General features: G+C 45.7%; 1 protein-coding gene across 3 annotated transcripts in view; it reads left to right on the forward strand.

The window, feature by feature from the left end:
• Window positions 1-19,408, forward strand: part of kidins220a (kinase D-interacting substrate 220a) — a 128,180-nt gene that overhangs the window by 37,211 nt on the left and 71,561 nt on the right. For all 3 annotated transcript variants that reach the window (XM_084310617.1, XM_084310619.1, XM_084310618.1), the window contains exons 15-21: window positions 5,135-5,300; window positions 6,071-6,225; window positions 7,745-7,845; window positions 11,495-11,680; window positions 12,210-12,350; window positions 13,806-14,043; window positions 16,339-16,400. In XM_084310617.1, coding sequence (XP_084166743.1) covers window positions 5,135-5,300; window positions 6,071-6,225; window positions 7,745-7,845; window positions 11,495-11,680; window positions 12,210-12,350; window positions 13,806-14,043; window positions 16,339-16,400 — 1,049 coding nt within the window. The remainder of the gene's footprint in view (window positions 1-5,134; window positions 5,301-6,070; window positions 6,226-7,744; window positions 7,846-11,494; window positions 11,681-12,209; window positions 12,351-13,805; window positions 14,044-16,338; window positions 16,401-19,408) is intronic.

Raw genomic sequence — 19,408 nt, forward strand, 5'->3', positions numbered from 1 at the left:
CTCTCCGCTGCGAATCGTTCAAAAACTACAAGTCCCACATTGCACTCAAGCCAATGGTCCAATCACAGTAGAGGGACGTGACTGGTTTCAAGGGAAAGAAAGCAAATGACCAATCGGAAGCTTTCATTTGCTTTTTTACTTCCGGAAAGTCCGCCATTGCCCTATGCAAGACTTTTCCCAGACAGTTACATTACGTTTTATGTAACTTATTCTAGTCTTACCAATAGCAATAGATTTTAGAACACCTAGATTTATCGATAGCAATAGTAATATATAACGTTAATGCAACTAAACGAATGCCTTGCTTTGTTAATCATAACGTTGATGCAGTAGCGTATGTCGTTGTGTTGGCTGTAACGGACATGATAATAACATAACACTGTGTACACATTAAAATTGCGATAATCGATTCTAACATTTTCAAATCGATGCAGTAGAATCTTCCCCTTAGGATCGATGCATTGCGATGCATTGTTACACCCCTACACCAAAGTCACTGGCCCACTGTGCGTGTGTGTGTGCTAACTTGGCTAGCGTTATCAACAGCAGAGGTGGGTGCAGGCGGTGTGACGTAATTGGCAGAATCGACTGTCAATCAATGGTCTACCTGACACGCAAACTCATAAACAATGTTTCTGTACTGGAGGTGTAGTACAGTATTTCAATAGGCAACCCTGAAAGGATTCTTTTTCTAGAAGAGCAACACTAGCCAAAACATAGGCATTGTATGCATAAAAGGGGCAAAAGCTAAAGTTAAGTGATTGTTACTTTTGTAGCAGTAGTTGATTGATTGATTGATTGATTGAAAACTTTATTAACAGATTGCAGAATGGGTACAGTACAGCTCAATACATACTTTTTGTTAAGGGGATGCAGACCAGAGAAAGACTTTCGTTTGATGTAGAAACTGTACATTGGAGGTGGTTGGGTGGGGGGGGGGGGGCGGGGGGGTTGGGTAGGAGGGGTGGGTGGGGGACACTACAACTGTACCAGCAATTGTACCATGCTTGGTAATTTACTGTACATTGGAGGGGTTTGGGTTAGGACATTTACAGGGGCCAATGTCAATGTCACTGACTTTTTTTATTAGGCCTAGTTGTTGGCTACAACTTTGCCACAGTAGGCATTAATCACTTAACACTTTCAGTGCCGGCCATTAACATGGGAAAACATGGTTAAATGCCAGGACCCACTTCAATGATAGCGTTGTGAACGCATACTCTCTGTCTTAAATGATGGCTATGTGTCTAATCTGCCTGTCGCTTATCAAGGACTTGTTTGCAGTCAACATTGTCGAAACGGATTGTTTTTTAATCGGTTCATTTCCGTTTTATAGCATTTTGAAAAGCCCTCGTTTTCAAGGAAAATATATAGATTCCGTGATGAAAGGCATTTACTGGAATATTCTAGCATACACAAAAACGTTGTCATTTTTCGGCCTATTTATGAATCGTTTTCAAATAAACGCTAGATTATCGATAGTATAATATAGAGGCGGGCTGAAATATCGATTCTCGCATTTCCTGATTGCGCACACACAGACACACACACGCATAGGGCAAACGCTTATATCTCTGTGAAAACAGCTCTGATTATCCTAAGACTGGTAAAATAAATTCCTTACCTGAGATCAGATGTTATCCAAAAAGATTATTCCAATTCCTGATTGCCATTCCAAATATCGATCACGCTTATTGATTACAGTGTTGGGTACTGTAAATACATAATGCACGCGTTTTCCGGGCCGGCGAGCACAATCGATCCTTCAGTTGGCTTGAGGGAAAAGTAAAATGAGCAAACTGGCCACCCCCCCTTCAGCAGTGTAAAGTAATGGGGTGCAGTTACACAGGGAGAGACGATAGAGGGCGGTATCTTCCCAATTGAGCTCAGAGAGACTCTGCAGCACTAACCCGAGGCTCGATTGATGAAATATGAATTCAAATCGCCAATAATAATAAAAAAGACAAACAAACGCTATATAGCGTCGGGGGCACTCAAAGGTCGGCATGAACTAACGACAAAACGCATCCGTGGCACTCAATGTGTTAATAGTTCAAATGTCTGTGTCCCATTCCCGTTTGCACACGCAGATACACGCACACAGTGGGCTAGTGACTTTGGTGGTATGTGCTATTGCACAGATGTGTGTCCCGTTTGCACAGTACAAATATACATTTATTTTTAAAACTTGAAATATTTTCACTGTGCTCCTAAATATTTTTGTGTGCTCCTAAATTTCTTTGTGTGCTCCTAAATCTTTTCATTTAGGAGCACATGTGCTCTTTGTGAAAAAGGTTAGCGTAGAGCCCTGCCTCGTGTACCGGAGGGGACACGTGATGCAAGGCTTCTATCCTCACTACAGCCGACCAGTGGGAGGCATGGTCTGGCAACGTTCGAGACAGGGGAGGGGAGAATTGAAGGGAGAATTGGCAAGGCGAAATTGGGATGGGAGAAACAATTTAAAAAAAGAGGAGAAAAAGTGGATAAAAAAATAAAAAATCACAGTGTCAGACGGTAGTGGGTGGGTATTGCACTTGAGGGGTAGGATGTTGCACAGTGTGGGAGGAGGGGGAAAGGTGAATTATTAGTGCATGTTAGAGTTCAGGGTGGTGATGGCTCTGGGGAAGAAACTGTCTCTGAGCCTGTTTGTTCTGGCTCTGATGCACCTGTAACGCCTGCTCGATGGCAACAGGTCGAACAGGTGGAAGCCAGGGTGTGAGCTGTCCTTCATAATGTTTTTTGCTCTGTTGAGGCAGCGGGAGTTGTGCAAGTCCTTCAGGGAGGGGAGGGGGCAGCCGATGATTCTCTGTGCCGAGTTTATGACCTTCTGAATCGCCTTTCTGTCTGCTTCAGTGCAGCTGGCGTACCACACTGTTATGCAGTACGTCAGCAGGCTCTCAACAGCAGCGCGATAGAAGGTCACCATCAGCTCCTCCAGTCTGTTCTTCCTCAGCACCCTCAGGAAGTGAAGTCTCTGCTGGGCCTTCTTGATGACCGCGGTTGTATTTGCGGTCCAGGAGAGGTCAGCAGATATGAGGGTACCGAGGAACTTGAAGGAGCTGACTCTCTCCACATCCTCACTGTTGATGCAGAGGGGGGTGGGGTCTGCAATGTTCTTCCTGAAGTCAAAGATGAGTTCCTTGGTTTTTGTGGTGTTCAGTGCTAGGTTATTCACCGAACACCACGCTGTTAGTTTCAGCACCTCATCTCTGTATGCAGACTCATCCCCCCCTGCAATAAGTCCAACCACCGTCGTGTTGTCAGGGAATTTGACGATGATGTTCTCCGGGTGGGCTGGACTACAGTCCTGGGTGTAGAGGGAGTACAGCAAGGGGCTCAGCACACAGCCCTGGGGAGAGGAGGAGGAGAGGTGGGGGCCGAGTTTCACCATCTGGGGTCGGTTGGTCAGAAAGTTCTTAATCCAGGCGCAGGTGGGTGTGGGGAGGCCTAGATCCAGCAGTTTGGTGACCAGGATGTCTGGGATGATTGTGTTAAAGGCTGAGCTGTAGTCGATGAAGAGCATTCTGACATAGCTCCCCCGGTGTTCCAGGTGGCTCAGCGCAGAGTGGAGAGCTATAGCTATGGCATCGTCTGTGGATCAGTTTGCCCGGTAGGCAAACTGGTGTGGGTCTAAGGTGGGGGGAGGCAGGCCTTGATGTGGTGTAGGACCAGCCTCTCGAAGCACTTCATGATGACCGGTGTGAGTGCTACTGGGCGGTAGTCGTTGAGGCCGTCTGTGGCAGCTTGGGTACCGGGATAATTGTGGCAGATTTAAGGCAGGGTGGGATTAGTGCTTGTGCCAGGGAGAGGTTGAAGATGATGACAGTGACGATGTAGGAGAGCTCGTGGGATGAGTGCTTGTGCCAGGGAGAGGTTGAAGATGATGACAGTGACGATGTAGGAGAGCTCGTGGGATGAGTGCTTGTGCCAGGGAGAGGTTGAAGATGATGACAGTGACGATGTAGGAGAGCTCGTGGGATTAGTGCTTGTGCCAGGGAGAGGTTGAAGATGACAGTGACGATGTAGGAGAGCTGGTCAGCGCATGCTTTGAGCACCTTCCCAGGTACTCCGTCTGGACCAGCCTCCTTCCTGGGGTTCACTGCCCTGAGCACCCGCCTGACGTTGTGCTCCTCTAGAGTGAGTGTGGGAGTACTGGGGGCTGGTGGGGGCGAGGGGGGGCGGCTGTGACTGGTTGTGGTGTCTCGAAGCGAGCAACGAAGCCGTTCAGCTCCTCTGCCAGCGACACATCCCAGTCCCCGGTTGTTGCGTCACAGCCTCTGTAGTTGGTGATGTTCTGTATGCCCTGCCACATCTGCCGTGGGTTGTTGCTTGAGAGGTGGTCTTCAATCCTCTCTTTGTAGTCCGTATTAGCTTCCTTGATTCCTCACTTCAGGTCAGCTCGAGCAGCACTGTACAGAGCCCTGTCACCTGACCTGAAGGCGGTGTTGCGGGCCTTGAGGAGCATGCGGTTACATTGCAGATACAATACTTTATGTAGGATAGTACTGTGTGTACTGTGTGTGGACAGGTCCTGGTCTTCGAAAACATCCCAGGCAGTGTGTGCAAAGCAGTCCTGTAGCTGGTGGAGTGCGTCCTCAGGCCAAGTTGTAATCGGCATGATTGTTAAAAAATAACTTCCCCTTATTTACCTGGGAAATGTGATCCCCCCGCCCTATACATTTTTATTATTATTATTGTTATTATTTTCTTTTACATAATTATTGGCGTATTTTGGTCTAATTTTGGTTCACCCACTAGAGTGCGCCATTGTACAGCCAATATCAACACTGATGACTCTTGTTACTATAGTCTTGATACTGGTGTTCAACAGTAAAGTTGTCCTTTTAACAACCACTGTGAAATGTTGCTGCCACTGTGAGAATGAATCGACTGACTATTTTGATTGACTCTATTTGACCATAAAAAAAAAGCCCAGTGCATTATAATACACCACACTATCACACACAAAAAAAATAAAAACATCCACCAAGGAATATACAATAAAGCACGCCTTTATTGTGGTCCTTGATAAAGATAATAGAAACACCACCACCTGTTACCTTCCTTAACTCTATGCGTCAGTTACACTTCTCAGTGGGACCTTGACACCTCTCTCCCCCCTCCTGTGTCCCAGTGCTGGTGTACTTCGGGGGTCGGCGCGAGGGGGAGAACTGGACCTGGGCCTGGGTGATCAGCACCCGTCTGGCCCGCCAGGTGGGCTACCTGGAGCTGCTGCTCAAGCTGCTGTTCGTCAACCCCCCCGAGCTGCCCGAGCAGACCACCCGCGCGCTGCCCGTCAGGTGATGACGCACACACACACAACTTATTAAACCTTTTTATTGATTTATTCATTTTAAATAACGAGAGTGGGGCAGTATTTTCTTCTCCACTGAATGGTAAGAAGGCCAGAGCGAGGGTACCGATCGAATCACGTCGGTACTACCGAGTACCGATTCACGTGAGATCCGCCGATGCCACATTTCGGTAGTGTTAAAAAAATAAAAAATAAAAAATGTATGACGTCAACGTTTCGTTTACCGCGAAACGAAACCTTGGTCAACCACGTCAACATTCACGCGCACAATACTTGCTTACCTAGGATTTGACTTGATTCAACAACAAAGCAGTCGGGGCAATGGCAAGCTGAAAATGGTTGCAAGTGTTGTTACACTTTACAAAGCTAGATGCAGACAACGCTTGCTGCAATATTATATATTATATACAGTATATATTAACAAATTGTTCTAAATAAATAATAATCATAATAAATTATTTGAAATTTGGATTTTTTATTTTATTTAATTTTTTACAACTGAGGTAGATTACATTTTTAGAGACTAGAGTACAGAAAAAAGGTACCGTTGGGTACCGGTATCGATTCACCGGTTCAAATGTGAAAGGTACCCAACCCTAGTCCTAATCACCACAACATCTCTGAACATAGCGAAGGGGTTCTGTTAACAACATACCGGTAAATTCTTTCCCTAAACCCTTAGTTCTAAGCTAACCCCCCCCCGCACAGCATCAATTTCCTGTCTCAACATGTCTCTCCATAATGTTTGCTGTCCAGGTTCCTGTTCACAGACTACAACCGCCTCTCCAGCGTGGGGGGGGAGACCTCCATGGCAGAGATGGTGGCCACCTTGTCTGACGCCTGTGAGAGAGAGTTTGGCTTCATGGCCACCAGGCTGTTCAGGGTCTTCAAGAACGATGAGATCCAAGCAGGTACTTGTCACCTTTGTGACCCTTCAACCCTCAGATGTACAAGGTTGTTTAAATATGCTCTCTTCACAGCACACACTTTGACTTGTCATAGATTGGTAAACACAGGTGTAACTAAAATGGAAGGAATTTCTGTCTGTCTTTCGATTTCCTCATAACTCCTCATCTGATTGACTTCACACTTGGCGGGTGTATTGCAGAGGACACAAGAAAGTGCCGCGTGGAGTGTGAAGTTGTTTGGATGAGCGGTTCTCCAGTAGGGATGGGCGTGAGAGTAATCGATTACTCGCCGTTTCACCTGAACTTGAGTGGTTTCTGAGGGTGCTCGGTTTTCTTTGTGCCACTAAAACAGAAGTCTTGCCCTGAAATCCTGCGAGGTGTGAGTTGTTACAGGAAGACAATAACTCTGTTTGTGTTTGCATTTCTGAATTGTGCTTAATCTGGGAAAACATTACTCGTGGCCATCCCTATTCTTGAGAAAGCTTCAAGCAGCAATACTGGGGGCTAGGGCTGCATGATTAATCGTAAAAATTCTGATGTATTTGCGTCAAAATGGAGAGCAGTTGCATTAAAACACTTGCTCCTATTCCCCTATGCATTCACATCACGCTGCATTCACGTGTTGACTTATTTGCTTCGGAACAATCTCAGTTGCAATATCAATCACACTTACATGATGTAAAGCAAAACACACTATTAATTCAACATTCAATATATTTTCTTACCTTTGTGTTGACTTGTCGCCAGATTCCTGTTTTTGGGTTCCAGATGAGAGGTAGGAGCTGGACAACACAACAGTTCTATAGCCTTAAGTCATACAGTCCCAAGTTTATAAAAATCCCACGGAAAATTTGTTTTGTAGATGTTTTGTAATATGTGTACCGGTAAAAACAGCGTCATTATCCAAAATGGCCATCCACTTCATAACATTCTGACACTAGAGTCGGGTCAAAGGTCCGAACCGAAAGGGGTAATTTGACGGAGCGCTTGTCAAATGACGCCCTGAGCTGACTGACGAGAGCAAAGTGCCGCGACACACGGGTGTAAGAGAGGAAAAGAAAGTTCTTTTGTATGTTACAAGAGACTTTTAAGTTCTATGTCAAGAACTTTCATATATGTTATGTTTAAGTTAAGCACTTTCATATATGTTATGTTGTCTGTTTAAGAAATAGTGCAATAAATGTTTTTATTGAAAAAAATAAGAATCGTGTGCGAGAATCGTGATCTCAATTCTTAGGGAGAAAAATCGTGATTCACATTTTAGCAAGAATCGTGCAGCAGCCCTACTTGGGGCCAAGGAAAGGCTTTTGTAGTTAGTTTCCAAACCCCTGCAGTCCCAGTTTCAACCTCTTTCACTCTCTTTATTTCTGTCTCCACCATCTCTCCCCATCTCTCTCCATCTTTCTCCACCTTTACACCTCTCTTCCTCTCTCCTCCTTTACACCTCTCTTCATCTCTCCATCTCGCTCCACCTTTACACCTCTCTTCATCTCTCCATCTCTCACCATCTCTCCCTCCCCAGGTAAGAAATGGAAGAAGACGTGCTGTGTTCCGTCCTGTGTGCTGTTTGTTCTGACACTGGGCTGCCTCATCACTGGAATGGCTCTGTTGGCCATCTTCAAGGTGGGTAAAGGCATCAACAGGAACTTGGCGGGAGTATCATGTATACGTTGTAATTATAATAAAAAAATATATATATATAATAATAGTGGCTTCTTAATATATTTGATAGAAAAAAATAATGGTTTCTTAATGTGATCCTTTAGCATGCCTATACTCCATAGTAATTAAGTGGCAGTGAAATATAAGCTTGGTCTACTTGTGTTAGAAGCAAGGTTTGCAACAGCAACTGCATGTTTCCAGACTAACTAGTATCAATGGTTAATCATTTATGAACTCCTATAGAGGTGTGTCCTCTAGAAAGTTAAATCAATACGGTCACATCTGAAAGTTGTTCTAAATATAATTGCTTATGAAATATGTATGGTGTGTCCAGGCTTTCCCTACCACTGCGCCATCGTTGATCCCTTTGAACTATTTTAGATGATGACATTTGATGGCATATCAACTCCATGACAAGCAATATTAATATGAATTAATATTCAGTAATTCACTCACATTTAGCCGCTCTGCCCCTAGTGGTGGCACACAGGCATGGCACTTTGTGTAAAACCAGTTCACTCAATGCGAGAACGCTTCACATCTATGACACTGTGTGTCCTTGGTTTTGATTGACACCGACTTGAACACTTCACATAAATGAAGTGTTCAACGACTACCGCCCTGGAGCTCTCACCTCCATAGCCATGAAGTGCTTTGAGAAGCTAGTAAAGGGCTACATCTGCTCCTCCCTCCCCATCAACCTGGACCCCCTGCAATTTGCATACCGCCCCAACAGGTCCACTGAGGACGCCATAGCCCATGTGCTGCACACAGCAGCATCACACCTGGACAAGAGGCAGGGGAACTATGTGAGAATGCTGTTCATCGACTACAGCTCAGCATTCAATACCATAGTCCCCTCCAAACTCATAGCCAAGCTCAGGGACCTGGGCTTGAACTATGACCTCTGCCAGTGGGTCTTGGACTTCCTGACGGGCAGACCCCAGGTGGTGAGAGCAGGCAACTGCACCTCCTCATCCATCACTCTCAACATAGGGGCCCCCCAGGGCTGTGTTCTGAGTCCCCTCCTCTACTCCCTGTACACACATGACTGTGTGGCACAGCGGAACAACAACACAATCATCAAATTTGCTGACGACACGGTAGTGGTGGGCCTGATCTCTGCAAACGACGAGAGGGCCTACCTGGAAGAGGTCAAGATCCTAGCGGGATGGTGTCAAGAGAACAGCCTCTCCCTGAACGTCAGCAAAACAAAGGAGATGATTGTGGACTTTAGGAGGTCGGGGGTCAGGGACTACAGCCCCCTCAGCATCGACGGGGCACTGGTTGAGAGAGTGAACAGTTTTAAGTACCTCAGAGTCCACATCCGTGGACTTGACATGGACCACACACATTGACAGTGTTGTGAAGAAGGCACGGCAACGCCTCTACTTCCTCAGGCGCCTAAGGAAGTTCCAAGTCAGTCAGAAGATCCTTAAGAACTTCTACTCATGTACAATAGAGAGCATCCTGACTGGCAATATCACCTCCTGGTTTGGGAATAGCACCGCACAAGACCATAGCAGACTACAGAGAGTGGCCCGTTCAGCCGAACGCACAATTGGAGGGGGGCTTCCCACTCTCCAGAACATTTACAACAAGCGGTGCATGGGTAAGGCTAAGAGAATTATCAAAGACTCCAGCCACCCAAACAACTGCCTCTTTGAACTGCTGCGGTCAGGCAAGCGATACCGGAGTCTCATGGCAAGCACAGAGAGACTCAGAAGAAGCTTCTATCCCCAGGCCATCAGGATGCTCAACGAACAATAACACTATGTAACAACCATCAAATGCACTCACAGCACACACATCCACACGCACACACTCACTTTAAACAAACAACTCATTGCAGCACCCACTTTACACACTTTAGAACACCTAAACACACTTTATATTTATTGGTAAAGAATTTGCACTACAACCCATACCTCATTACACCTTACTGTAAATTGTACCTAAATTGTACCTCATCCCATTTCTGCTTTGCACTGTATAGTATATTGTATATTAGTATATTGTATTGTTAGATTCTGATCAATCTGGCCAGTATCACGTCTTCTTGTGTTATCCTCTCTCCATCCAATTCCTCTGCGTTGTGTAATTTTAATGATCCTGACGTCTCATATACTGGCTGATTCAAACCTTATCTCTCCCTGTTAGTGCGATCCGCAAACCATAATAATCCTCCACCTTCGTAAGAATTCGACACTTTGACACAGCGTAATACCTTACAAGGAGAAGCGTTGTTTATTGAAGCCTCAGCCCAGATGTTATCCGATTGTATTTTCATTGCTATCGTCTCTGCTGTTATTCAGTCCAATAGTGGTCAGACCTGGTCGTTAGCCAAGACCATCCTCGTGGTAGCCGAAGCTAATAATGATGTGGCATCCTTCCTCCCCCCCCCCCCCCCTCTCCGTGATGAGAGGAGAGAGTCTCTAGTCAGATTGTAGTCTGCCCGCTCTTGGTCTGCCTTACACCCGGAAAACACTGTTCGACTTATAGATCTTCGTCATAGCAACGACGGCCCCCGCCCCTCTCCTGGTTGTCATGCGACGCTGTCATGACAACTGCTAATAACCTTTCACACATTTCAAAACGTTTCATTACTGTTTCATTAAGATGAACCTCTCTCGGCGGTTAGGTGGCCGAGCAGAGATTGCGTTCGTCACCAACCCCGGAGCTGTGAGCTGGATTCGCCTGTTCGAATCCAGCTCACAGCTCCGGGGTTGTCACCAGCTTGGCTGGCCGTCTGCACTAATACAATTGGCTGTATTAGAGGGTGGGAGAAGCTGGCGCGGTGGGTCCGGGTCGTTGTAAACAGCGACTCCTACAGTTCGGTCGGGGCGCCTGCTAAGCGCGGATAGGACTTGAGGGGGATAGTGTGATCCTCCCACACGCTACGCCCTCTCGATGAGAATCCGCGCTGCCAGGTGAAAAGCGGTGATTGGCTGGACGTGTGTCGGAGGAAGCACGTGGTAGCCTCCACTCTCCCAGATGATCTGACTGTGGGGGGTAAGTGCGCAGCGACCAGGAAGGGACTGGGAATTGGCATACGACTAACATTGGGATGGGAGAAAATCGGAGGAAAATGGAGGGGGAAAAAGACCAAAAAAAAAAGATGAACCTCTCTCCGCCCTGCTCTCTGGCCCACACTCGCTCTTATCAATGTGTTCTGGATCGGAATTCAAAACATTCTCTCGCTGGCAGTGTGCTGCTATTCAGTGACTCCTGCTCGCTCTGAACCACCTCCTGCTCATTTCGACCTCTCTGACCCGGCCCCTTTTAGCTGTGGTCATCTCCCCCAATCTATACATCACCTACATTGAAAAACACCCCCAGAACACCCGTTTTCTCTCAGTATGGTAACTCAGTTACTTCTACTCTGCATTGAACATTGTACATATGTACATACTGAACACTTGTGTCTATGTATGTGACTTCTATTTTATACTTGCTATACTTATTTTATTTTATACTTATCTATTTTGTCTAACACAGTCTCTGGAGCGTAACAGAAAGAAGCATTTTGTATAAAAGTATTCTGTACTTCTGTATGACAACTAATAAAGAAACTTGAACTTGAAATGCACGCTCCCCTGCCCTCTCCCAGGTGGACCCGGACAACCTGACGGTGAACGCGGTGCTGATAGCCATGGGCAGCGTGGTGGGCCTGGCCCTGCTGCTCAACCTCAGGACCTGGTGGCTGGTGGCCGACTCCGTGCTCAACTCCCAGAGGAGGCGCCTGCACAGCGCGGCCAACAACGTGCACAAACTGAAGAGCGAGGGCTTCATGAAGGTGAACATCAACACGGCGCTTTTGTCTCATGTGACAAGGAAGCTATAAAAGTAGGAAGGGTCATCACGTCAGAACACCAGAGTTCTATGCTCTGCTTGGTGCCAGACTTTGGTGCCAGTATCTTTGGGTGTCCTGGTGTCCGAGTGGGCTAAGCCTGGATCCACACTGCCAACGGAACGGCTTGCTTTTCATGTCGATGCCTTTGTATCAGAGCAGCCTCACGGCCTGCGTGAGCAGCGGAGCGGCTCTGTGTGGCGGCAGCAGCAGCAGCGCTTCATTCTAGTGATTCACCGCTGCGGATCAGCGAGGCAGCCGCTCTTCTGGCACATGTACCCTACTTCAAAACTAGCCCACGAGCGCTGTTTTATTTCACAAAATGCTTTCTCTCAACTGTGATCTCTGCTTAGAGACATTATGTTTATGCAGATTTTGTCTTTATATTGTAAAGTCTTTCAAGTTGTTGTTGTGTCTTCTTTTTTTTGTCCATTGTTTGTTTTTATTAATTTATTTATTCATGTTCTCACACCAGGTGCTGAAGCACGAGGTGGAGTTGATGTCCAAGATGGCCAAGACTATCGACGGCTTCACGCAGAACCAGACCCGCATGGCCGTCATCATCGACGGGCTGGACGCCTGCGAACAGGACAAGGTTCTACAGATGCTGGACACGGTATACAGTAGATGTGTGTGTGTGTGTGTTCATATGTATGTACAGTACGTATGTTGGCCTACATTGGCCTGCGTGTCTTATCTCCCTCTAGCTGACGACAAGATAATTAGATAAAACTCAATTATTCAATATCCGTCATTTATGTAAATGTATAACTCTTGAGAGGAAGTGTTGTGGAGAAGCTTGTCGCGCAGACTTACCTTTCCAGTGTGTGCTTCACCTGCACACATGTGAGCCCGTGGCTTCAGTGCCGAACAGTAGCCCCCCCCCCCCCAGCTGTCCCCAAGTTCCCTCTCCAAGTTCAGCGTTCTCCTCCCAGCTGGCCTAATAGAATTTCCTCCACAGCCAAATGTTGTTATTTGGTGCCGTAATCCCCCGGAGGACGGCAGCCTCCTGTGTGCTAATGTAATCTTCTGTCTCGGCAAGCGCCTCCTCCCGCTCCCATGAAGGCTCTTCTGTCACACAAACTCAACCCACAGGGCTCCTAAATCTACAGCCTTTTCATTCTCTTAATTTTGCTTACTGATTTTGGATACACAAAATGACCAAATTGGATTTTTGTTTTTCCTCCTCCTCCTCTTCTGCAAACTAAACATTTAATCCAGACATATGATATGATAATCATCACAGTCGCATTTGTATGACGGCGAAGAGAGGAAGAGTGTGGGGATGCAGCCCGAGCTGTGGGCACACTATCCAGCTGGTGGCGTGGAGGTCGCTGGTGTGACCCGCATCACAAGGCCCGGCCAGCAGCTAATAGAACCGTGAATAGTTTGAGGCCCAAATCAGTGTCCTGTGACATTTGGAAATCCCCTCCTCACCATGTGCCGCTGTTGACACTGTGTGCTCTTGGGAGAACATTAAGCTGAGACCAGTAACTGGATCATTCCCACCATTAAGACTCGGTTCTCACACCTCTTAGCGATTTGGAAACTACCCGTCCTGACGTGCAGTTGGTCGAAATTGTGTGATTGGATCTCAACTCCCAGAACTAAACATTTAATATTAGTTCGGTTTTTAATATCAGTAAGGCGATTGAAAGATTCCGACAGGACTTAATCTGGAATTGTCAAACTAGAACACTTACATGGCTTTATGAAGCATCGCTTCTAATTAGTTTAATTACTTCTGTACTATCGAGTCCATAACTTAGTTGATACGTCCATAATTTAGGCCTAATCAGACTGAATTAAAGACATAATCAGGCTGAATTAAAGACATAATCAGGCTGAATTAAAGACATAATCAGGCTGAATTAAAGACATAATCAGACTGAATTAAAGACCTAATCAGACTGAATTCAAGGCCTAATCAGTGTGAAAAGCAGTCTTGTACTCGAGTCCAAAGCTGTGACTTGATTTGCAGTTCATGTGACTTGACTGCAACACGGGTGGAAGGTTAACACAGAGGTCCCCTGACCTGCCGTACCCCCCCCCCCCCCCCCCCTTCCACCAGGTGAGGGTGCTGTTCTCCAAAGGCCCCTTCATCTCCATCTTCGCCAGCGACCCCCACATCATCATCAAGGCCATCAACCAGAACCTGAACAGCGTGCTGAGAGACTCCAACATCAACGGCCACGACTACATGAGGAACATCGTCCACCTGCCCGTCTTCCTCAACAGCAGAGGCCTCAGCACCAACAAGAAGCTCTGCATGGCCACGCCCACCAGCGGAGACATGCTGCCCGCTGAGGGTAACACACACACACACACACACACACACACACACACACACACACACACACACACACACACACACACACACACACACACACACATGTAGATACACACACACACACACAGGGCACGACATTTACTTTTTGACTCACCGGCCAGTGGCGGGCAGTGTTGTGCTAGTTACTGAAAAATAGTAACTCAGTTACTTTACTAGTTACTTCATTTCAAAGTAACTTCGTTACTGTACTAGTTACTTACACCCAAAAGTAATGAGTTACTGTGAAAAGTAACTATTTAGTTATTTAAAAAATAAAAATAAAAAAAGAATTGCTCAAGTCCCATGCCCCATATACTCAAAATCGGTTGATCAACTTGACAGTTTCCATTCACATCACCGAACTCTGCTAAGCAATGTGGTCTAGAGCGTTTCATTATATATTCCCTCCCCGCTGTATGTATATTTCTCTCCCACCCACCCACCCCCTCCTAATGTACAGTCCCCTCCCCATCATATGTATATACTCTGTCAGGATCTAGGGGTAACAGTACTGTATATTTGAATACCGCTTATGTCACAAATGTATCAGTACTAAATACCTATATGTCCCTATGCCATAAATGTCATGTATGTTGTGTATGTCATAAATGTCTATATGAATTGAAAATGGGGGACCCTGATGGAAACAAGACAAACGTCTTTCTCAGGTCTGCATCCCCTTAACAATTGTATGTATTGAGCCGTACTGTATTGTACCCATTCTGCAATCTGTTAAATAAAGTTTTCATTCATTCATTCATTCATCCATTCATTAATTCATTCATAACCATCTTGCAGCGTTGTTTAAGATATCAATCAAAGCATTGCAACGTTAGAATAGTTAGGATATCAATTGTGCATGAAAGGACTATATTTATATTGTTTGATTAGTATTATGAGATTCCCTGGCAGATTTCGTACAGTCAAAATCCGTTGATCTTGAGTTTCAGTGAACACATTGCACTCACCGTCACCAGTCTGCGGTGGTCGAGATGTAACGTTAGTCCAGTTGACTCCAGCAGCCCTTCAAACATGTTCTTTATCTCGTTTCCATGTTGTATATTAATTATCTCTCCAAGTAGTTGCTAAATGGTTTGTTAGTTCGTTATTATTACTGCGTTCTTATTATGTAGATTCATAGCGAGCGTCCTCTTGTTGTTTACTGTAGAGAGCGTCTATTTCTTTCAGAACGTCAGTGGCCAATCAGAAGTGCGAAAACCAGAATGAGGCTACGGAAAGAAATAATAATAATAATAATACTTCGTTTTATATAGCGCCTTTCAGTCTACAGTAAACAAAACAAACGCAGGCGAAATAAGGACGCTCGCTATGAATCTACATAAAAAGAACGCAGTAACGAACTAACAAACCATTCAGTAACGTAAGTAGCGTTACTGAATTTCAAAAGTAATGCGTTAGAGTACTAGTTGCGGCAAAAAGTAACTTCGTTTCTGTAACGCGTTACTTTGTAGTCCCAACACTGGTGGCGGGTAGATGGGAAAATTCTACCCGCCAAGCATATTTCTTACCGGCCAAAAAAAACGCATTTTTGTGTCACATATATACATTTTTTTCAGTACATTTCTAGTAGATAAGCTATTACGTTGAAGAATACACACTTAAAGATGCCAGAGTTAAATTTGTACTCTATCTCTCTCTCGCTGAAGTCTAAACTTCACAACACACAATCTAAAACCCCTCCCTACCTCCCTCTCCCAAACCGTTCCTACAACAATTTTTTTTATGTTGCATGATCATGTACATTTATTTTGTATTATTTTTTTTACATTTAAATATCAACATTATCTGGCAATCCTCAGTAAATACTATCAAACTCATGTCATCTGGAGCTATGCTATATGTCTTCACACATACACATACACACACAGATACACACACAAATACACACACACACATACACACACACATACACAGACATATAGACACACACACACACACACAGACATATTCACACATATTTCACATTTACACATGCATAGAAGCAAACTCACACACAGTTTTGGGCCATTTGATATAATGAAAGGTTCCATAAAAGCGGCAATCCAATTTTATTAGACCCATTCTGTTTAACAGGCATCATTCTGATAAGATTACTCTTTCTCTCTCTCTCTCTCTCTCTCTCTCTCTCTCTCTCTCTCTCTCTCTCTCTCTCTCTCTCTCTCTCTCTCTCTCTCTCTCTCTCTCTCTCTCTCTCTCTCTCTCTCTCTCTCTCTCTCTCTCTCTCTCTCTCTCTCTCTCATTCTATCTGCTCTAGGATGGCCTGAAGAAATGGACAGGAAGCAATCGTTTGGCAGCAAGAACGCCCTCAACCGCAGGGTAACGCAGTGTTTCTACTTTCACAGCACGTCCTACCAGCCACAACCGACAACAATAACAACAACCCCCAGAGATCATCTGGGGAACATGATTTGCTCACTTTCCCACCACACCCCAACCAATATCACAGGGTTAGAAAAACAATGAACACAACAGCGTTAATCAAACTAGATTAAAGACCAGCTAGATTCACACACACAAAACACTAAGGGCGAGGGACAATGATCTAGAACCCTTCCACTCACTATACAGACAGAGAGAGAGAGAGAGAGAGAGAGAGAGAGACTGGTGTAATTGATGTAATGGCTGGTTATCCCTCCCGCTGCGCTGCCACAGCCTAATGACAGGGCCTAGCAGCAGTAGGTCCCTGTGACAAAACACTGGCACCAGGTCTGCTGGCAGGAGGCTAAGTGACTCCGCTGCCTTCGCTGCTGCCGTCCTCTTCCCCCTGCGCGAGGCCCTCCAGCCCTCCGTCTCTTCTTTCTCTCTCTCTCTCCCCTCCTCTATCCATCTCTTCATACCCCTCTTCCATCCCTGCATCCCTCCCTTTCCGCTCCCACGTGCCCCCTTTTCACGTGTGGTTGTTTTTGTCGTTTATTCGAACCCCCTTGATTTATCTGTTGCCCTCCTTTTATTGTATTAGGCCCCCTTTTTTTATTAGGAGCGACACGCTCTTTTTTGTTTGCCCTCCTCCTCCGACAGCTTAGTTCTTGCAGCCGATGTTACAGCGGAGGGCCCTCTCTTTACAAGTGGAGATTAAATGAAGGAGGAGGAGAGAGCGAGAGAGAGAGAGAGAATTACTGTTTCTCTTCTCCAGAACAGCGCTGTGGCTCTTCTACCACTCGATTCAATAGGGAGCTTTACTGGCTTGTTTCCGTTCGTTCCTCCCAGCAAGACGTGTTCCCTGGCCTCAGTTGATCTCTCTCTCTCTCTCTCTCTCTCTCTCTCTCTCTCTCTCTCTCTCTCTCTCTCTCTATCTCTATCTCTATCTCTATCTATATCTTTCTATCTATCTCTCTCTCTCACACCTCTTGTGCCAGTTCAGAATACTGATGTTCCACTCACCGACAAAAAAAGCGAGCAGCAGAGTTTATCAGCGAAATTGCAAGACGACTGACAGGAAGATTTGCCTGAGAGATACATTGACTTTTAAACTAGTGGGATCACGTACACTTTGAATTGAAAAGCTGTCAATTCCATACGCTGTTTTGTAAGAACATTTTGTAACTTTTCAGCCTGTTGCAATATTCACTGACCCTGCTGTGTTATTAGAGTGTTGTAACAAGTTGTTATTCATTCATTCATGAGGGGATGGGTGGAGATCTGGGAGATTCTTTCAGCTCATTACCAGAGTGTGGTTGACAAGTTGGCTTTGTTCTCCGCTAACTTGTGACCGCAATGCTTTTGCAAAGCTGTATTTAACACCTGCATTTGGCGATAAGAGTTTCATATTCTGAATATACACATTGAGAATGGAAGGAGAATAATGAGTGGAGAGAGAGAAAATGACAGAGAGAGAGAGACTGACACAGAGACCAAGCTGTGGGTGCAGCGTGGGAACAAAAACTAAACCCAGACAAGGAAAAAATGACAGCTCATTCTCTCAGAGCAAAAGAGAAACCGCAAGAACCTTGCCTTGTGCTTCCCCAGTGTATTCCTCTGACCAAAACAAAGTGTCACATCTTACATGTGTGTTTGTGACTAAACGTAGTTTGGAGGACCAGACAGACTTGTTGGGGATTCCTCCTGGTGAAAGATCTTGTAATGTGTAACTCCTGTCCCGATCTGTCATGTATTGTGAAACCACAACGACTTCAAGATCCACGATTACAAGACAGAGTAGTGTTGTCTGAACAGAACGGCGATCTGACTGATCTTTTTTTTTGTATCCACTTCTTCTCCTTATTAAAATTTTTTCTCCCATCCCAATTTCGCTGTTTCCAATTCTCCCTCCCCTGTCTTGAACGTTGCTCGCATATGCCCCCCACTGTCGGTTGTAGGGAGGATAGAAAGCCTTGCATCACGTGTCCCCTCCGGTACACGAGGAGGCAGCCTGTCACATCTTTTCACCTGCCAGCGCGGACCCTCATTGGCGAGGTGTAACGTGTGGGAGGCTCACACTACCCCCGCTATTTCCTGTCTCTGCTGTGCAGGCGTCCCCCCAGCCGACCTGTAGGAGTCACTGGTCCACAACGTCCAAATACCACCCATCGACTTCCACCCGCTGACTCTGCCAATTGAGCAGTATGACGGCCGGCCCAAGCCGGAGGCAACGCCGACAGCCGGATTCGAACCCAGTGTCTCTTGCGTTGGTGACGAGCGCAATGTCCGCTGCGCCACCCAGCCGCCTTGCGATCTGACTGATCTTAAAGTCATGTAGCGTGTGGTCTCCAGAGTGGGTACGATTCAGACTACTCTCCTATAACCTCTTATATAGAGAAGATTCAGACTACTCTCCTATAACCTCCTATATAGAGAAGATTCAGACTACTCTCCTATAACCTCTTATATAGAGAAGATTCAGACTACTCTCCTATAACCTCTTATATAGAGAAGATTCAGACTACTCTCCTAAAACTTATGGAAAAGCCCTGGAGTCAGCAAATCAGCAAAGTAGTTTTTCTTACAGTTCCACTTTCAAACAAATAAACGAAAACAAGAAAACCAATTAAATGAATTAGTGCTTAGATACTAAAAGAGAATTAATGAAGGCTGATCAGTGAAACTGACATACTGACCCACATACTACTGTGTTGGTAAGTGTTTATCAAAGAGGAAAACTGTTAGCTCGGGTGTTTTTTATGGGTCATAGTGCTGACTTAACGGTGGCCATATGTTTCATCTGTTTTCTGAGGGAGGTCACATGACACACGCGGTAAGACTTCAAAGTCGACCTAAAGCCGTAAGCCGGGCTCGTGACCATGGGAAACCTCTAATATCACCGCCACAGATGTTTTCTAATGGTTCGGTATCAAAAGATAGCCTATATTATTAGCGTCCGCTTCAGG

This window comes from Notolepis coatsorum (assembly GCF_963971535.1).
Source record: "Notolepis coatsorum genome assembly, chromosome: 3".
NCBI classification, from domain to species: Eukaryota; Metazoa; Chordata; class Actinopteri; order Aulopiformes; family Paralepididae; genus Notolepis; species Notolepis coatsorum.